General features: G+C 34.5%; 1 protein-coding gene across 1 annotated transcript in view; it reads right to left on the reverse strand.

Annotated features, from left to right (window-relative positions):
- The window catches only part of cdh23 (cadherin-related 23), a 240,909-nt gene that overhangs the window by 167,294 nt on the left and 56,373 nt on the right, over positions 1 to 17,242 (reverse strand). The window contains exons 9-12 of the mRNA XM_038281401.1: positions 10,798 to 10,870; positions 8,641 to 8,757; positions 8,325 to 8,437; positions 1,194 to 1,301 (exon numbers count right to left, since the gene is read on the reverse strand). Coding sequence (XP_038137329.1) covers positions 1,194 to 1,301; positions 8,325 to 8,437; positions 8,641 to 8,757; positions 10,798 to 10,870 — 411 coding nt within the window. The remainder of the gene's footprint in view (positions 1 to 1,193; positions 1,302 to 8,324; positions 8,438 to 8,640; positions 8,758 to 10,797; positions 10,871 to 17,242) is intronic.

Here is a 17,242-nt window from a genome sequence, read left to right on the forward strand (position 1 = left end):
TTTTGTTGTCAGTACAGGGGCCATAAAAGGGTCCAGAACGAGCTTTACAGGGCTACTGGCCCCCGTTGGAACCTGCTTAGAACCTCCCATGTGCATTAAAAATATTTCACAAACTTTCTAAAAATAGTAGCACAGGGTAAATAATGGTCCCTAAAAAAATACAAATCAGGTCAGCTCTATTAAAAAAAGGCAACAATGCACTAAGAGACAACAATAAAGAATAATCAACTTCATTTTTGCTGCATTTGCATTTAAATCCTCTGCATTAAACCCAGGGAGGAGAAGGAAGCTTGCAGCGCCTCTGGAGTGATCTGCACTGCAAAAAATCTAAATCTAGATAAGTAATTTTTTCTTAAAATAAGTGCATTTGTTCTTGATTTGAGGAGGTAAAAGAGACATTTTTCCAATGGAACAAGACAATTTACACTTAAAATAAGAAAACACAATTGCATTGTCTTATTTCAAGTGCATATTATCTAATTCTCTTATTTTAAGAGTAAAATTACTCATTCGATTGGCAAAATATATCATTTACCTACTCAAATAAAGGGTGAATACACTTAATGTAAGAATTTTTTACTTATTTCTAGATCATTTTTGCAGTGTACGTCTTACTTTCTTCTTCTGCTCTAACCAAACACTGCAAAAACGATCTAAAAATTAGTAAAAATGTCTTAAACTAAGTGTATTTACCCTTAATTTGAGCAGCTAAATGAGATAGTTTGCCAACGGAATGACCAATTTTACTCTTAAAATCAGATATTTAGAAAATATGCATTTGAAATAAGACAATGCAATTGTGTTTTCTAATTTTAAGTGTAAATTGTCTTGTTCCATTGGCAAAATGTCTCCTTTACCTCCTCAATCCAAGAACAAATGCACTTATTCTAAGAAAAAATGACTTTTTCCAGTGAAGGGCCACCGCTAACACTTCATATAATACTTCTGGGCACTGCAGTGGCTTACAGAAGATGTTTTGCTAAATAAAACACAACCTCCAATGCAGCTGTGAACTTCACTGCTGCATATTTTGGAATGAAAAACGATCCCTGCTTTACTTCTTTTATTTCTAGGCATTAATATTAAACAAAATAAAATCTACTTTTTTTTTGTTTGTTTTGTTTTTCACATTACAACGGATTTCATCAGCAGCGGCGCAGGAAGGTTTGGTGGGATGGACTGTTCACACTCACAGAGATAACATCAGTGTTTAAGGGACTCATCTCCACGACGTTGGCTTCGTAAGGCTCGTCTCGCCACAGCGGGGCGTTGTCATTGATGTCAAGGATGGTGATGTTCACCTAAGATAAAGACAAAAGGAATCATTAATGAATTAATATTAATGCGTACTAAGGATGAAATTAATTACAGTGACATCAATAACAAAGTTATTTTTGTCCAAAATAGGACCTGGATGGAAATGTTAACATTTTAGGCCTCTAAGGCCATTTATTTTAATCTGATTTCTACACACCTCACCACCAATGACATTGCACATGTGGAAAGGCATTGAATGCATCACAGGTTACATTATTATAGATGTAAAATACCCCATGGACCCCTTGTGGCCAGATGCACTGATCAGGATCTATCTATGCCTGCTTTGAGGATCCCAGCAGCAGCAGACTCCTTTATCCCTGTTGCAATATTTATCATACACTGAAAAAAATAATGCAACCGCTTTTGGCATTTACTTAATCATATTTAGATACTTTAATTCAATTGTTTTATGTCCTACCCAGCTAGCATGAAACTATCGTGTTAAAGTAACTGAATATAATTAAGTTAATGCAAAAAACAGTTGCATTACTTTTTTTAGTGTAATAATTAGGATTTTGAATTAAAATAGGATTTAATCCTTAAAAAAATGTTTTTTACTTTTTTTTTTGCTTTTTTTTATTGGGGCTTAAATATATTCAAAGAATATAGTGAAATGCATTACTTTGGGATGTTTATTCACTCTCCTTTCTGTATCTGGTGCACTGAAGAAGAATATTTTAAATTTATACATTTCTTTTCAGGACCATTATTTGTGACAGTGGGGAATGGATTGATGTTGCAGGTGGAAAGAGTGCTAAAAAATTGTAATCGAGTAAAAGTATCTTTACTTTGCCTAAATTTTACTCATAGTAAAAGTAAAATTACCCATCTCAAAATTTACTCAAGTAAAAGTACAAAATTACTTCATTCAAAATGTAATTTGAGTAAAAGTTACTTAATTACTTTGAGTTATTTAATGCAAAAAAAGGATGAGTCATGAATCGAATTTAGCACAAGATGTTTTAATCGATTTCAAGGTAAAAGTAAAATTACCCATCTCAAAATTGACTCAAGTAAAAGTACAAAATTACTTCATTTAAAATGTAATTTGAGTAAAAGTTACTTAGTTACTTTGAGTTATTTAATGCAAAAAAGGATGAGTCATGAATCGAATTTAGCACAAGGTGTTTTAATCGATTTCAAGGTAAAAGTAAAATTACCCATCTCAAAATTTACTCAAGTAAAAGTACAAAATTACTTCATTTAAAATGTAATTTGAGTAAAAGTTACTTAATTACTTTGAGTTATTTAATGCAAAAAAGGATGAGTCATGAATCGAATTGATCACAAGATGTTTTAATCGATTTCAAGATAAAAGTAAAATTACCCATCTCAAAATTTACTCAAGTAAAAGTACAAAATTACTTCATTTAAAATGTAATTTGGGTAAAAATTACTTAGTTACTTTGAGTTATTTAATGCAAAAAAGGATGAGTCATGAATCGAATTGAGCACAAGATGTTTTAATCGATTTCAAGATAAAAGTAAAATTACCCATCTCAAAATTTACTCAAGTAAAAGTACAAAATTACTTCATTTAAAATGTAATTTGAGTAAAAGTTACTTAGTTACTTTGAGTTATTTAATGCAAAAAAGTATGAGTCATGAATCGAATTTAGCACAAGGTGTTTTAATCGATTTCAAGGTAAAAGCAAAATTACCCATCTCAAAATGTACTCAAGTAAAAGTACAAAATTACTTCATTTAAAATGTAATTTGAGTAAAAGTTACTTAATTACTTTGAGTTATTTAATGCAAAAAAGGATGAGTCATGAATCGAATTGATCACAAGATGTTTTAATCGATTTCAAGGTAAAAGTAAAATTACCCATCTCAAAATTTACTCAAGTAAAAGTACAAAATTACTTCATTTAAAATGTAATTTGAGTAAAAATTACTTAGTTACTTTGAGTTATTTAATGCAAAAAAGGATGAGTCATGAATCGAATTGAGCACAAGATGTTTTAATCGATTTCAAGATAAAAGTAAAATTACCCATCTCAAAATTTACTCAAGTAAAAGTACAAAATTACTTCATTTAAAATGTAATTTGAGTAAAAGTTACTTAGTTACTTTGAGTTATTTAATGCAAAAAAGTATGAGTCATGAATCGAATTTAGCACAAGGTGTTTTAATCGATTTCAAGGTAAAAGCAAAATTACCCATCTCAAAATTTACTCAAGTAAAAGTACAAAATTACTTCATTTAAAATGTAATTTGAGTAAAAGTTACTTAATTACTTTGAGTTATTTAATGCAAAAAAAGGATGAGTCATGAATCGAATTGATCACAAGATGTTTTAATCGATTTCAAGGTAAAAGTAAAATTACCCATCTCAAAATTTACTCAAGTAAAAGTACAAAATTACTTCATTTAAAATGTAATTTGAGTAAAAGTTACTTAGTTACTTTGAATTATTTAATGCAAAAAAGGATGAGTCATGAATCGAATTGAGCACAAGATGTTTTAATCGATTTCAAGGTAAAAGTAAAATTACCCATCTCAAAATTTACTCAAGTAAAAGTACAAAATTACTTCATTTAAAATGTAATTTGAGTAAAAGTTACTTAGTTACTTTGAGTTATTTAATGCAAAAAAGGATGAGTCATGAATCGAATTTAGCACAAGATGTTTTAATCGATTTCAAGGTAAAAGTAAAATTACCCATCTCAAAATTTACTCAAGTAAAAGTACAAAATTACCTTCATTTAAAATGTAATTTGAGTAAAAGTTACTTAGTTACTTTGAGTTATTTAATGCAAAAAAGTATGAGTCATGAATCGAATTTAGCACAAGGTGTTTTAATCGATTTCAAGGTAAAAGCAAAATTACCCATCTCAAAATTTACTCAAGTAAAAGTACAAAATTACTTCATTTAAAATGTAATTTGAGTAAAAGTTACTTAGTTACTTTGAGTTATTTAATGCAAAAAAGGATGAGTCATGAATCGAATTTAGCACAAGATGTTTTAATCGATTTCAAGGTAAAAGTAAAATTACCCATCTCAAAATTTACTCAAGTTAAAGTACAAAATTACCTCATTTAAAATATAATTTGAGTAAAAGTTACTAAATTACTTTGAGTTATTTAATGCAAAAAAGGATGAGTCATGAATCGAATTGATCACAAGATGTTCTAATCGATTTCAAGGTAAAAGTAAAATTATCCATCTCAAAATTTACTCAAGTAAAAGTACAAAATTACTTAATTTAAAATGTAAATTGGGTAAAAGTTACTTCGTTACTTTGAGTTATTTAATGCAAAAAAAGGATGAGTCATGAATCGAATTGATCACAAGATGTTTTAATCGATTTCAAGGTAAAAGTAAAATTACCCATCTCAAAATTTACTCAAGTTAAAGTACAAAATTACCTCATTTAAAATGTAATTTGAGTAAAAGTTACTAAATTACTTTGAGTTATTTAATGCAAAAAAGGATGAGTCATGAATCGAATTGATCACAAGATGTTCTAATCGATTTCAAGGTAAAAGTAAAATTACCCATCTCAAAATTTACTCAAGTTAAAGTACAAAATTACCTCATTTAAAATGTAATTTGAGTAAAAGTTACTTAATTACTTTGAGTTATTTAATGCAAAAAAAGGATGAGTCATGAATCGAATTGATCACAAGATGTTTTAATCGATTTCGAGGTAAAAGTAAAATTACCCATCTCAAAATTTACTCAAGTTAAAGTACAAAATTACCTCATTTAAAATGTAATTTGAGTAAAAGTTACTTAATTACTTTGAGTTATTTAATGCAAAAAAGGATGAGTCATGAATCGAATTGATCACAAGATGTTCTAATCGATTTCAAGGTAAAAGTAAAATTATCCATCTCAAAATTTACTCAAGTAAAAGTACAAAATTACTTCATTTAAAATATAATTTGGGTAAAAGTTACTTAGTTACTTTGAGTTATTTAATGCAAAAAAGGATGAGTCATGAATCGAATTGATCACAAGATGTTTTAATCGATTTCAAGGTAAAAGTAAAATTACCCATCTCAAAATTTACTCAAGTAAAAGTACAAAATTACTTCATTTAAAATGTAATTTGGGTAAAAATTACTTAGTTACTTTGAGTTATTTAATGCAAAAAAAGTATGAGTCATGAATCGAATTGAGCACAAGATGTTTTAATCGATTTCAAGGTAAAAGTAAAATTACCCATCTCAAAATTTACTCAAGTAAAAGTACAAAATTACTTCATTTAAAATGTAATTTGAGTAAAAGTTACTAAATTACTTTGAGTTATTTAATGCAAAAAAGGATGAGTCATGAATCGAATTTAGCACAAGGTGTTTTAATCGATTTCAAGGTAAAAGTAAAATTACCCATCTCAAAATTTACTCAAGTAAAAGTACAAAATTACCTCATTTAAAATGTAATTTGAGTAAAAGTTACTAAATTACTTTGAGTTATTTAATGCAAAAAAGGATGAGTCATGAATCGAATTGATCACAAGATGTTCTAATCGATTTCAAGGTAAAAGTAAAATTATCCATCTCAAAATTTACTCAAGTAAAAGTACAAAATTACTTCATTTAAAATCTAATTTGAGTAAAAGTTACTTAATTACTTTGAGTTATTTAATGCAAAAAAAGGATGAGTCATGAATCGAATTGATCACAAGATGTTTTAATCGATTTCAAGGTAAAAGTAAAATTACCCATCTCAAAATTTACTCAAGTTAAAGTACAAAATTACCTCATTTAAAATGTAATTTGAGTAAAAGTTACTAAATTACTTTGAGTTATTTAATGCAAAAAAGGATGAGTCATGAATCGAATTGATCACAAGATGTTCTAATCAATTTCAAGGTAAAAGTAAAATTATCCATCTCAAAATTTACTCAAGTAAAAGTACAAAATTACTTCATTTAAAATGTAATTTGGGTAAAAGTTACTTAGTTACTTTGAGTTATTTAATGCAAAAAAAGTATGAGTCATGAATCGAATTGAGCACAAGATGTTTTAATCGATTTCAAGGTAAAAGTAAAATTACTCATCTCAAAATTTACTCAAGTAAAAGTACAAAATTACTTCATTTAAAATGTAATTTGAGTAAAAGTTACTTAGTTACTTTGAGTTATTTAATGCAAAAAAGGATGAGTCATGAATCGAATTTAGCACAAGATGTTTTAATCGATTTCAAGGTAAAAGTAAAATTACCCATCTCAAAATTTACTCAAGTAAAAGTACAAAATTACTTCATTTAAAATGTAATTTGAGTAAAAGTTACTTAGTTACTTTGAGTTATTTAATGCAAAAAAGGATGAGTCATGAATCGAATTGAGCACAAGGTGTTTTAATCGATTTCAAGGCGTATTTCAGTGGAAATCCACACTTGCAAAAGATCAGCTGGGCTAAAGAACATATTTCCTCACAGCACAAGGACAGTCACCTTAACCTGTACCTTAAAGTGCAAACAATTTCCAATCCTACTAACCAACAGACAACACCATGATAGGAATAAAGAAATTTAAACTGTGTTTTAAAGTTTTTCAAAATGCACACAAAATTAAATGCCCAAAAGATGCCACAAATCAAACTAAAAGGCAACAGGATGCCACTGTTATTAACAAGCTCCTCATTTAATCATTTTAACTGACACTTGTTTTTACATCAATTGCTTATATGCTTGAATTGTGTAAATAAAGTGCTGTTAAAAGTCAAAAGTCTTCTTCTATTTTTTAATGGCGATTAAGTGTTGGTTCCGTAACACAGGGGCTTAAATTAGTATTTAATTTGATTTTGTTTTACTCAATAAAGTGAGGGGGTTTTAAATGTAGCAAAGTAAAGCTACTTAGGTAAAAATTTACTCTAGTAAAAGTAAAAATTACATATTTTAAAAAACTACTCAGAAAGTTACAAATTACTCATAAAAAGTACTCAATTACAGTAACTTGAGTAAATGTCATTCGTTACTTTCCACCCCTGTGTTGCATGCATTAACAGCCAAACAGCGACCTAAAACCGACTTCAAAGAAGGAAGGGAGAGTTTTTAACCATCACAACAAAATATCATTGTCACAGTCTTGGTTTGTTAGTTCCTGTTTTTCTTGGTTTTCCATTTGTTGTCCTCTGCTGCCCTCTTGTGTCCTCTTTCCCTTGCTCTGTTTTCTGTACTGCCCTCACCTGTTTTCAATCCTCTCGTTAGCCCTCTCTTTGTCTCTGTCCCCTTTAAAAGCCCTCCCTCTTCAGTTCTGTTTGCTGGATCCTCGTCTAACATCCTTCCTCGTCTCTCCCTGGCTCCTAGAGTTTTTGGTTTACCCCTGATGTCTCCTTGGTTCTGGTACGTTTGTTATTTTCTGTTGGATTTTGATTCCTGCCCCTGTTCCTTTAAACCTTAATAAACCCACTTAATTCACCTCTGCCTACTGGTCTCTGCATTTGGGTCCTCCAAACAAACACCGCTTCATGACAATCGTGAGAAGATTTTAAGTCCGTGTCGCCCGGCTCTACCCTCAACGATCTTCTCCAAAAGATGTTCCATTTTTCCAAATTGTGTTTATAATAGTACGTGTCTTTGTCATTTTGAAACTGGTTTTAACATTTTAATATAAATTGTTTGCTGTGGCGTAATATAGAAGGGTTCATTACATTCTTAATTCCAATATTTTGTAGAATATTCACATACATGATGAGTGTATCGTGATTTAAGATTCTTTTTTACCAATATGGTTAAAACAAACAGTACAGTAGTAGCCATTGATGGGTCCTTGGCTGGTCCCCTACAATTCCTTTTTAAACATCTAAAATATTCTTTCTCTCATGATTTGTGGACATTAAGAGAAGCGTTATCTCCTTGTTAGACCCTGTAATTCAGTGAAAGGGTGGTGAAAAATATGCACGCCCATGAGAAGGAAATTTGCTGGAAGTTGGAGGGGATTTTGCTGCCATTCGGCTGGTTTTTGACTGGGAAGGGCCATTATGAACGACTGCTACTGTAAGACTTTAAGACAAGCTGTTCAGTTAAACGATGACTTTAAAGTTTTTACGGTGGCAATGCCAGTCTTCTGCTGAGGGCCAACTCCTCCATCCACAGCTCTCACTATCAGGATGTACTCCGACTTCTGCTCTCTGTCCAGCAGGGCTGTGGTTGTGAGTTCGCCTGAAACAGAGATGAAGAAATTTACAGCATTACAGTTTATCAGCGGCAGAACATTTCAGAAAGAACTGAAAAAAAACACGATCAGGGTTTTCACAGCCACTGCTCAACTATCAACCAACTAAACAGTTTGAGAAAAAGCTGATTTAAACAGACTCCAGCAGGTTGAAAAGCTGTAAACGTCTTATTCTGACTGGTTAACGAACCTGAGCGTGAATTCAGGCGAAACTGAGAGGAGCCTTCCAGGGAGTAGATGAGGGAAGCCTGGCCAAACTCCCGCGAGGCGTCCAAGTCCGTTGCATTTACAACCAGTACAGTTGCCCCTTTTTTTATGACAGAGAGAGAGACACAAACATAAAGAAAGTTGCCAATTACTGTTTGTTGAGAGCATTTAAAAGAAGAAAATCAGAGGCAGACTGGCTGCAGTGACACTTGCAAAGCTTATTTCTTTCCATAGTGACACTGATGGCATAGCAGTGAGTGGGTTTATGGATTAGTGGATTATTAGACTGTTACTTGGCATCGAACTGATCAATACCAAGGCTGCTATGGGGATGAGATGCTTGCCAGAGCCGCAGGGCTAGCCCTAAGCTGTGTCTAGAAGCTGCAGCCTTAGGCCTCCACCTGAGGGCCAAATACTGCTCTAACCCTCAGCGTTCCTTCTAAAAGAGGTGCTCTATTAAACAGTGTGTGGAACATAAAGAATGGCGAGCTTCTTCTGCAGCTAAAAGAGAGAAAGGGGCAGTCAGATATCCCATTTTCCTCTGGTGACTGGAAACTAATCTATTGTCTGGGAAGAAAAGAGGCTTCACATGCATGAGAATGAATACAGCAGCTCACGATTTCCCTGGAGGAACCAACATCCTACATTCTGAGTGAGCATCTCAAAACAGTGTTGGAGCGCAGGTTAAAGCATGCACACATATTACAACGTGACACACGTAAAGATGCAGAAAAGAATTCCCAAAAGCACATATATATTGTTTGAATATGCAGATTTGCAGCATAATTATCACAGCATGTAAGGGACGTGTTTGCTGTATAAACCATAAAATCTAAAAGATTTGCATCTATGTAGAGATGCAGTGTGAATGATGTAAGCTGATCTGGTCTTACTGCATTAACAGCAGTTTAAAGGAATAGTACACCCAAAACATGATTAGCCTTCATTTTCTACTCACCTCCATGCTGAACAACACTCTGGAGTACTTTTTTGATATCTCAAATGCATCTGGAGATCTGGGAGGCTTCTTGCTGTCTGCTGACATTCAAATAATGGAGGTCTATGGCGCCCGAGGCAGAAAGGTCCATAAAAGTCCACAAAAAACGTGTCAATATTCCTCCATACTGCTCGTCCAATGTATTCCAAGTGTCCTGAGTGGGTAGCGTCCATAATTTACTCGAAACGAAGTCATTTAGAATGTTTTTAGAGCATAAACAGTAGTGTATAGGATTTCCTGAAAGCGCGCACCTGCGCGATCACGACGCTACAGAAACCGCGGCAGACCAAACCAGATGAAAGTGCGCATTCAGCTCGGCAAAGAACTCATGCTCTTCCTCAACACTGAAGTCCTCAGACATTTTTCTTTCGTTGTTTCTTTCTTTGCACAGATAAACAGCACATTTCTTCTTCTACGCTTGCATTATCGGCAGAGCAGACGCTGAATGCGCACTTTCATCTGGTTTGGTCTGCCGCGGTTTCCGTAGACTCGTGAACGCGCTTTTAGGAAATCCTATACACTACTGTTTATGCTCTAAAAACATTCTAAATGACTTCGTTTCGAGTAAATTATGGACGCTACCCACTCAGGACACTTGGAATACATTGGACGAGCAGTATGGAGGAATATTGACACGTTTTTGTGGACTTTTATGGACCTTTCTGCCTCGGGCGCCATAGACCTCCATTATTTGAATGTCAGCAGACAGCAAGAAGCCTCCCAGATCTCCAGATGCATTTGAGATATCAAAAAAGTACTCCAGAGTGTTGTTCAGCATGGGGGTGAGTAGAAAATGAAGGCTAATCATGTTTTGGGTGTACTATTCCTTTAAAAAGGGCTAAATACTACAGACTGACACCACACTGCAAAAACCATCTAAAAATGAGAAAAAATGTCTTAAATTAAGTGTATTTACCAGTAATTTTAGTAGGTTAATAAGATAATTTGCCAATGGAATGAGTATTTTTTAGTCTTAAAGTAAGATAGTTAGATAATATTCACTTGAAATAAGACAATGCAATTGTGTTTTCTTATTTTAAATGTAAATTGTCTTGTTCCATTGGCAAAGTGTCTCACACTACCAAACGCAGAAAGAAAATATGTTTTATCACATTAGCACCATAACTACATTAAAACTCCTACCTGCATTAAGGTTCTCTGGGATTTTAACGATGTAAGAAGGTTTGCTGAACTCAGGCGGATTATCATTTTCATCCTGTGGAAAAAATAAACATTAAGAAGTTTGTTTGGACGTAATGAACAAGAGGAAACAGCCAATGAAATAACAATCTTAAGAAAGGTGAAACCTTTGACAGGAAGTAGGGTGGGGGCTACACATGCTAGTTCCTGGAAGTGAGAGTGAAGGGGTCCTTAGTGGCTTTTATTGATACACTGGAAAAAATCTAAATCTAGATAAGTAGTTTTTTTCTTAAAATAAGTGCATTTGTTTTTGAATTAAGGAAGTAAAGGTGACATCTTGCCAATGGAATGAGACAATTTACACTTAAAATAAGAAAACACAATTGCATTGTCTTATTTCAAGTGCATATTATCTAATTATCTTATTTTAAGAGTAGAAATTTCCATTCCATTGGCAAACTATCTCATATACCTACTCAAATTAAGGGTAAATACACTTAATTTAAGAAACTTTTACTTATTTCTAGATTGTTTTTCCAGTGTATCTGTGTCCTTATCTACACTGGAAAAACGATCTAGAAATTAGTAAAAATGTAAACCAGTTTCAATCAGACTTCAGCTGTCAGACACACAAGGTCTCATTCGACACTAGCGTACCTTAGCATTCAGGCCTATTATAGGCCTTTAAAGGTGGAAAAACAATCTAGAAATAAGTGAAAATTCCTTAAATTAATTGTATTTTCTCTAATTTGAGTAGGTAAATGAGACAATTTGCCAATAGGATGAGTATATTCACTCTTAGAATAAGATAATTAGATAATATGCACTTGAAACAAGACAGAGCAATTGTATTTTTCTTGTTTTAAATGGTAATTGTCTTGTTTCATTGGCAAAATGTCTCACTTTCCTCCTCAATTCAGGAAAAAATGCACTTATATTAGGAAAAAATGACTTATGTAGATTTACATTTTTTGCAGTGTAGAAAAGTTCTATATGGATGTCGAACTAATGCGTTCTGTGATCATTTGAAACAGAAAACAGCCCATACCTGATTGCTAATACAGGTGCTGGTCATAAAATTAGAATATCATGAAAAAGTAGATTGATTTCAGTAATTCCATTTAAAAAGTGAAACTTGTATATTATATTCATACATTACATACAAACTCATATATTTCAGATGTTTATTTTGTTTAATTTTGATGATTACAAATGACAACAAATGAAAATCTCAAATTCATCATATCAGAAAATTAGAATATTACTGAAGACCAATAAAAACAAAGGATTTATAGAAATGTTGGCCAACTGAAAAGTATGAACATGAAAAGTATGAGCATGTACAGCACTCAGTATTTAGTTGGGCCTCCTTTGGCCTGTATTACTGCAGCAATGCGGCGTGGCATGGAGTCGATCAGTCTGTGGCACTGCTCAGGTGTTATGATAGCCCAGGTTGCTCTAATAGTGGCTTTTAGCTCTTCTGAATTGTTGGGTCTGGTGTATTGCATCTTCTTCTTCACAATACCCCATAGATTTTCTATGGGGTTAAGGTCAGGAGAGTTTGCTGGCCAATTAAGAACAGGGATACCATGGTCCTTCAACCAGGTACTGGTAGCTTTGGCACTGTGTGCAGGTGCCAAGTCCTGTTGGAAAATGAAATCTGCATCTCCAAAAAGTTGGTCAGCTGCAGGAAGCATGAAGTGCTCTAAAACTTCCTGGTATGTGGCTGCGTTGACCCTGGACCTCAGAAAACACAATGGACCAACACCAGCAGATGACATGGCACCCCAAACCATCACTGACTGTGGAAACTTTACACTGGACTTCAAGCAACGTGGATGAAGTGCCTCTCTTCTTTTCCTCCAGACTCTGGGACCTTGATTTCCAAAGGAAATGCAAAATTTACTTTCATCAGAGAACATGACTTTGGACCACTCACCAGCAGTCCAGTCCTGTTTCTCTTTAGCCCAGGCAAGACGCTTCTGACGCTGTCTGTGGTTCAAGAGTGGCTTGACACAAGGAATGCGACAGCAGAAACCCATGTCTTTCATACGTCTGTGTGTGGTGGTTCTTGAAGCACTCACTCCAGCTGCAGTCCACTCTTTGTGAATCTCCCCCACATTTTTGAATGGGTTTTGTTTCACAATCCTCTCCAGGGTGCGGTTATCTCTCTTGCTTGTACACTTTTTTCGACCACATCTTTTCCTTCCCTTCGCCTCTCTATTAATGTGCTTGGACACTGAGCTCTGTGAACAGCCAGCCTCTTTAGCGATGACCTTTTGTGTCTTGCCCTCCTTGTGCAAGGTGTCGATGGTCGTCTTTTGGACAACTGTCAAGTCAGCAGTCTTCCCCATGATTGTGTAGCCTATAGAACTAGACTGAAAGACCATTTAAAGGCTTTTGCAGGTGGTTTGAGTTAATTAGCTGATTAGAGTGTGGCACCAGGGGCCATCAATTTTGAACCTTTTCACAATATTCTAATTTTCTGATATGATGAATTTGAGATTTTCATTTGTTGTCATTTGTAATCATCAAAATTAAACAAAATAAACATCTGAAATATATGAGTTTGTATGTAATGTATGAATATAATATACAAGTTTCACTTTTTAAATGGAATTACTGAAATCAATCTACTTTTTCATGATATTCTAATTTTATGACCAGCACCTGTATATTAAATCAGCCACTGGGCCACATGCGGCCCTGGAGCTGAGGGTTGAAGGCATACAGCAGGATTAAACAGATCAAGTTATCATATCTCAATATGGCTGAAGCTAAATGGGCAGCATCTTTGTTTTTTAATAGTTGTTTGCAGGCCCAGGAGATTCAGCGTCTTGCCTGCCAAGAAATCTGTTGGTCGTGTTGATATGTGCTTGATAAGTTACACATAAGTTATGCGCAAGTTACTCATAGGTTTTGGATGAGCTAGACACCACACTGCAAAAAATCTAAATCTTGATAAGTAATTTTTTCTTAAAATAAGTGCATTTGTTCTTGAATTGAGGAGATAAAAGAGACATCTTGCCAATGGAACAAGACAATTTAAATTTAAAATAAGAAAACACAAATGCATTGTCTTATTTCAAGTAAATATTATCTAATTATATTATTTTAAGAGTAAAAATACTAATTCCATTGGCAGACTATCTCATTAATCTGCTCAAATCAAGGGTGAATACACTTAATTTAAGAAATTTTTACTTATTTCTAGATTATTTTTCCAGTGTACAACTTATGTGTAACTTACACTTAACGTCAACAATCAGCCCTTTGAGGCTTGACTTCAACTTCTGGAAAACTGTCTAGAGACTACTGAGGTAGCTGTGGATTATTATTACTATTGAAATGACTGGACTTAAGCTTTAAATGACCTTCAATGTGGTTGGATGTCATCTTACACTTGAAAAACGATCTAGAAATAAGTAAAACATTTCTTAAATTAAGTGTATTTACCCTTGATTTGAGTAGGTAAATGAGATAGTTTGCCAATGGAATCAGTATTTTTACTCTTAAAATAAGATAATTAGATAATAGTCACTTTAAATTAGACAATGAAATTGTCTTTTCTTATTTTAAGTGGAGCTTATCTTGTTCCATTGGCAAAATGTCTCTTTTATCTCCTCAATTCAAGAACAAATCCACTTATTCTAAGAAAAAGATTTTGATTTTTTTTGCAGTGTACAGACCAACTGAGTGGCTTGTTCACCACAGGAAAGTTTGGAAAAAGAGCTTCTGAATCGCTGCCCTGAAAAGAGTTAGAAGTGTCTAGGATATCTGATTTAGATGTGACCTGGAGGAATCTTTCTAGAGGTTTTTTGGCCTTCCAGACAACCCAGGACAATATATTAGTTTGTCCGGGGGGGGGCACACCGAAATCCACTCAAAGGAGCTGCAGAGTATCTCTGCTGAAAAAGATGTATAGCCCTGTAACCTCCGCATTCTGATCTTGGATAAGCAGGAGAGGATCGATAGATGTTCTTTGAAAAGCAATAACTCTGAACAGTGTAAATATGACAAGAACTTGGAACAACAGCTGCTTTCAAACAGATTCAGTAAGAGCATTTAAATTTCTCACAGCCTCCCACTCCTGAATAAGACTCCAATTCACACCAACATTTCCAGTTCTCTGGCTATTCACAGAGAAGATCCCCAATGCGTGAGCTGCTGAGAAATGTTAACACTTTAACAACAGTCACTAGGACAATTATCTATTTGGGCTCCGAGTTACACTGGTGCAAAGCATTGTGCGAGTGAGATGCTGCCAGCTGCTGATAAACCCCTGTGGTGTGAGTCACGACAGAGAGAGGCAGAGGCAGAGAGACATAGGGGCAACGCTCAATTGTCAGCATCTATCCCGTCTGGTTTTTCTCCCTCATGCAAGATGTGTATAGAAATAGCTATAGTCCATGCATATCAAAGAATATTCATCCATTCTTCTCTGCCGTTTCATGAATAAAAAGTTGGACGTATAATGGATGTCTTCTGTGGGAATTGAGACTGGAAGGCTGACGACTACCGGCTTCGTCGCCTCATCGGGCTTTAATGACTGCATTTATATATTCTTAACAAAGGTCAGTTTACCAGTTTTGAATTTTAAATAGAAAAAAATAAAGAAAGACAAAACATTTTGAATATTATATCAGAGAAATGATGAGTCAGAAGGGGAAACTGCACAGCAAAAACGATCTAGAAATAAGTAAAAATGTCTTAAATTAAGTGTATTTATCCTTAATTTGAGAAGGTAAATGAGATAATTTGCCAATGGAATGAGAATTTTTACTCTTAAAATAAGATAAGTAGATAATATGCAGTTAAAATAAGGCAATGTAGTTGTGTTTTCTTATTTTAAGTGTAAAATGTCTTGTTCCATTGGCAAAATGTCTCTTTAACCTCCTCAATCCAAGAAAAATTTACTTATTTTAAGAAAAAATTACTCATCTAGATTTCGTTTTTTTTGCAGTGTGAGAGGTTGATGTGTAGTTGAAAAAATACTGTTCCAATAAAAACCATACATACTCTTATTAATGGTGTTAAAATACTAATTTATGGCTTATAAGGATTAATTAACAACACGCTGGTGAAGATTCTAACTCATCCAGGTAGTGGTCATTCCAAAAAAGTTAAAGACACAATCCATTCGACTTTGTTTCCAAGTTAACCAAATAATTAAGGGGAGATACGCTTGTATATATTTAGACTCGAAAGTAAAATTCTAACTTTTTGTGGGTTTCATTTTTTTATTCCAAAACAGTAAAATAAACAATCCACTGGACTTTGTTTCCAAGTTTGAAGACATTTCTCTTCCCATCCAGGAAGCTTTTTCAATTCAAAATGTCAGAAATAGCGTTGAGTTTGTGGCTTTTTAGAGTGGACCAAAACAAAAACCTTGTTTTGGCTTAGAAAACATGCAAATTGAACCAGACAAACATGTTCACTCATTAGGAATGGGGGTTGTTTGGCTTCTTTGTTAGCCTGTAATGCCCCATACCTGTCTATGTCTCTGAAAGGGGGGGTGGTTAACTGTCGGGTTCATAAAATGTAGGTTTTTTGAAAAAGGAAGAACTGAAATACACAATTACGGATACAATTTCTGCAGAAAGGAGAGACAGTTGAATCCCAGACTCAAACACACTGTCTCCCAGGGACCTCCTCCGCAGAGCGTTTATTAACAGAACATGAAACATGGTTACAAACAGAGTATTGTTCTGACAGAACAATTGATCAGTTCATGAAGACAGGATGCTCCATCAGAATGACAAGGCAGGATGGTCTCCCGACTGAATCATGAGACAGGAGAGGAGCATCCCCTTGCACAAATGTTTCATAAACACACATTCATTTTATAATCATCTTTGAATAAACATAACATTAACGATGGGGCATTACAGGCTAACAAAAAAGTCAAACGACCCCCATTACAAAGGGATGGCCCATTTTTCTAAACAAAAACAAGGCTTTGCAGGGCTCCTGTATAAAGCCTGTGTTGGGATCTGGAGGTCTGTCCACCTTTCTCCAGCAGAGGGCGTCCTAGGTCTCCTGGAGCTGAAGCTGACCTTCAGCTCATTTGCTCATCAGGAGACCAGCATTTAAGCAGCGGCAGAGCAACACTCCAGTGCCAGAGTGTTAAGCCAGTTATGGTTAGCAAACCTTAGCTGACCTGCCTGTCTGATTCTCTGACTCCCCTGAAACCTGAACCAGAACCTAACCTGTTTTTGTCCTCTCTGCTTCCAAGGAAGAATCTGTCTGAACCCAGAAACTCTGGAAGAGTTTCTCAGTCTAAAACAAGCCTGTCTGATCTCCGAAGAACCCTGGAGAGTCAATCTGTCAGTAACCTGCCTGCCCGCTCTCAGAAGAAACTGGAAGAGAGACTCAGATCAGAAACTGCAAGATCAGAAATCAAGCTCTGCCTCTGCCTGCCTTCAGCCTCTGGACCCTCCTGGTTCCC

This window comes from Cyprinodon tularosa, unplaced genomic scaffold (genome assembly GCF_016077235.1).
Source record: "Cyprinodon tularosa strain WSP-4 unplaced genomic scaffold, ASM1607723v1 ctg170, whole genome shotgun sequence".
Classification (NCBI taxonomy): domain Eukaryota; kingdom Metazoa; phylum Chordata; class Actinopteri; order Cyprinodontiformes; family Cyprinodontidae; genus Cyprinodon; species Cyprinodon tularosa.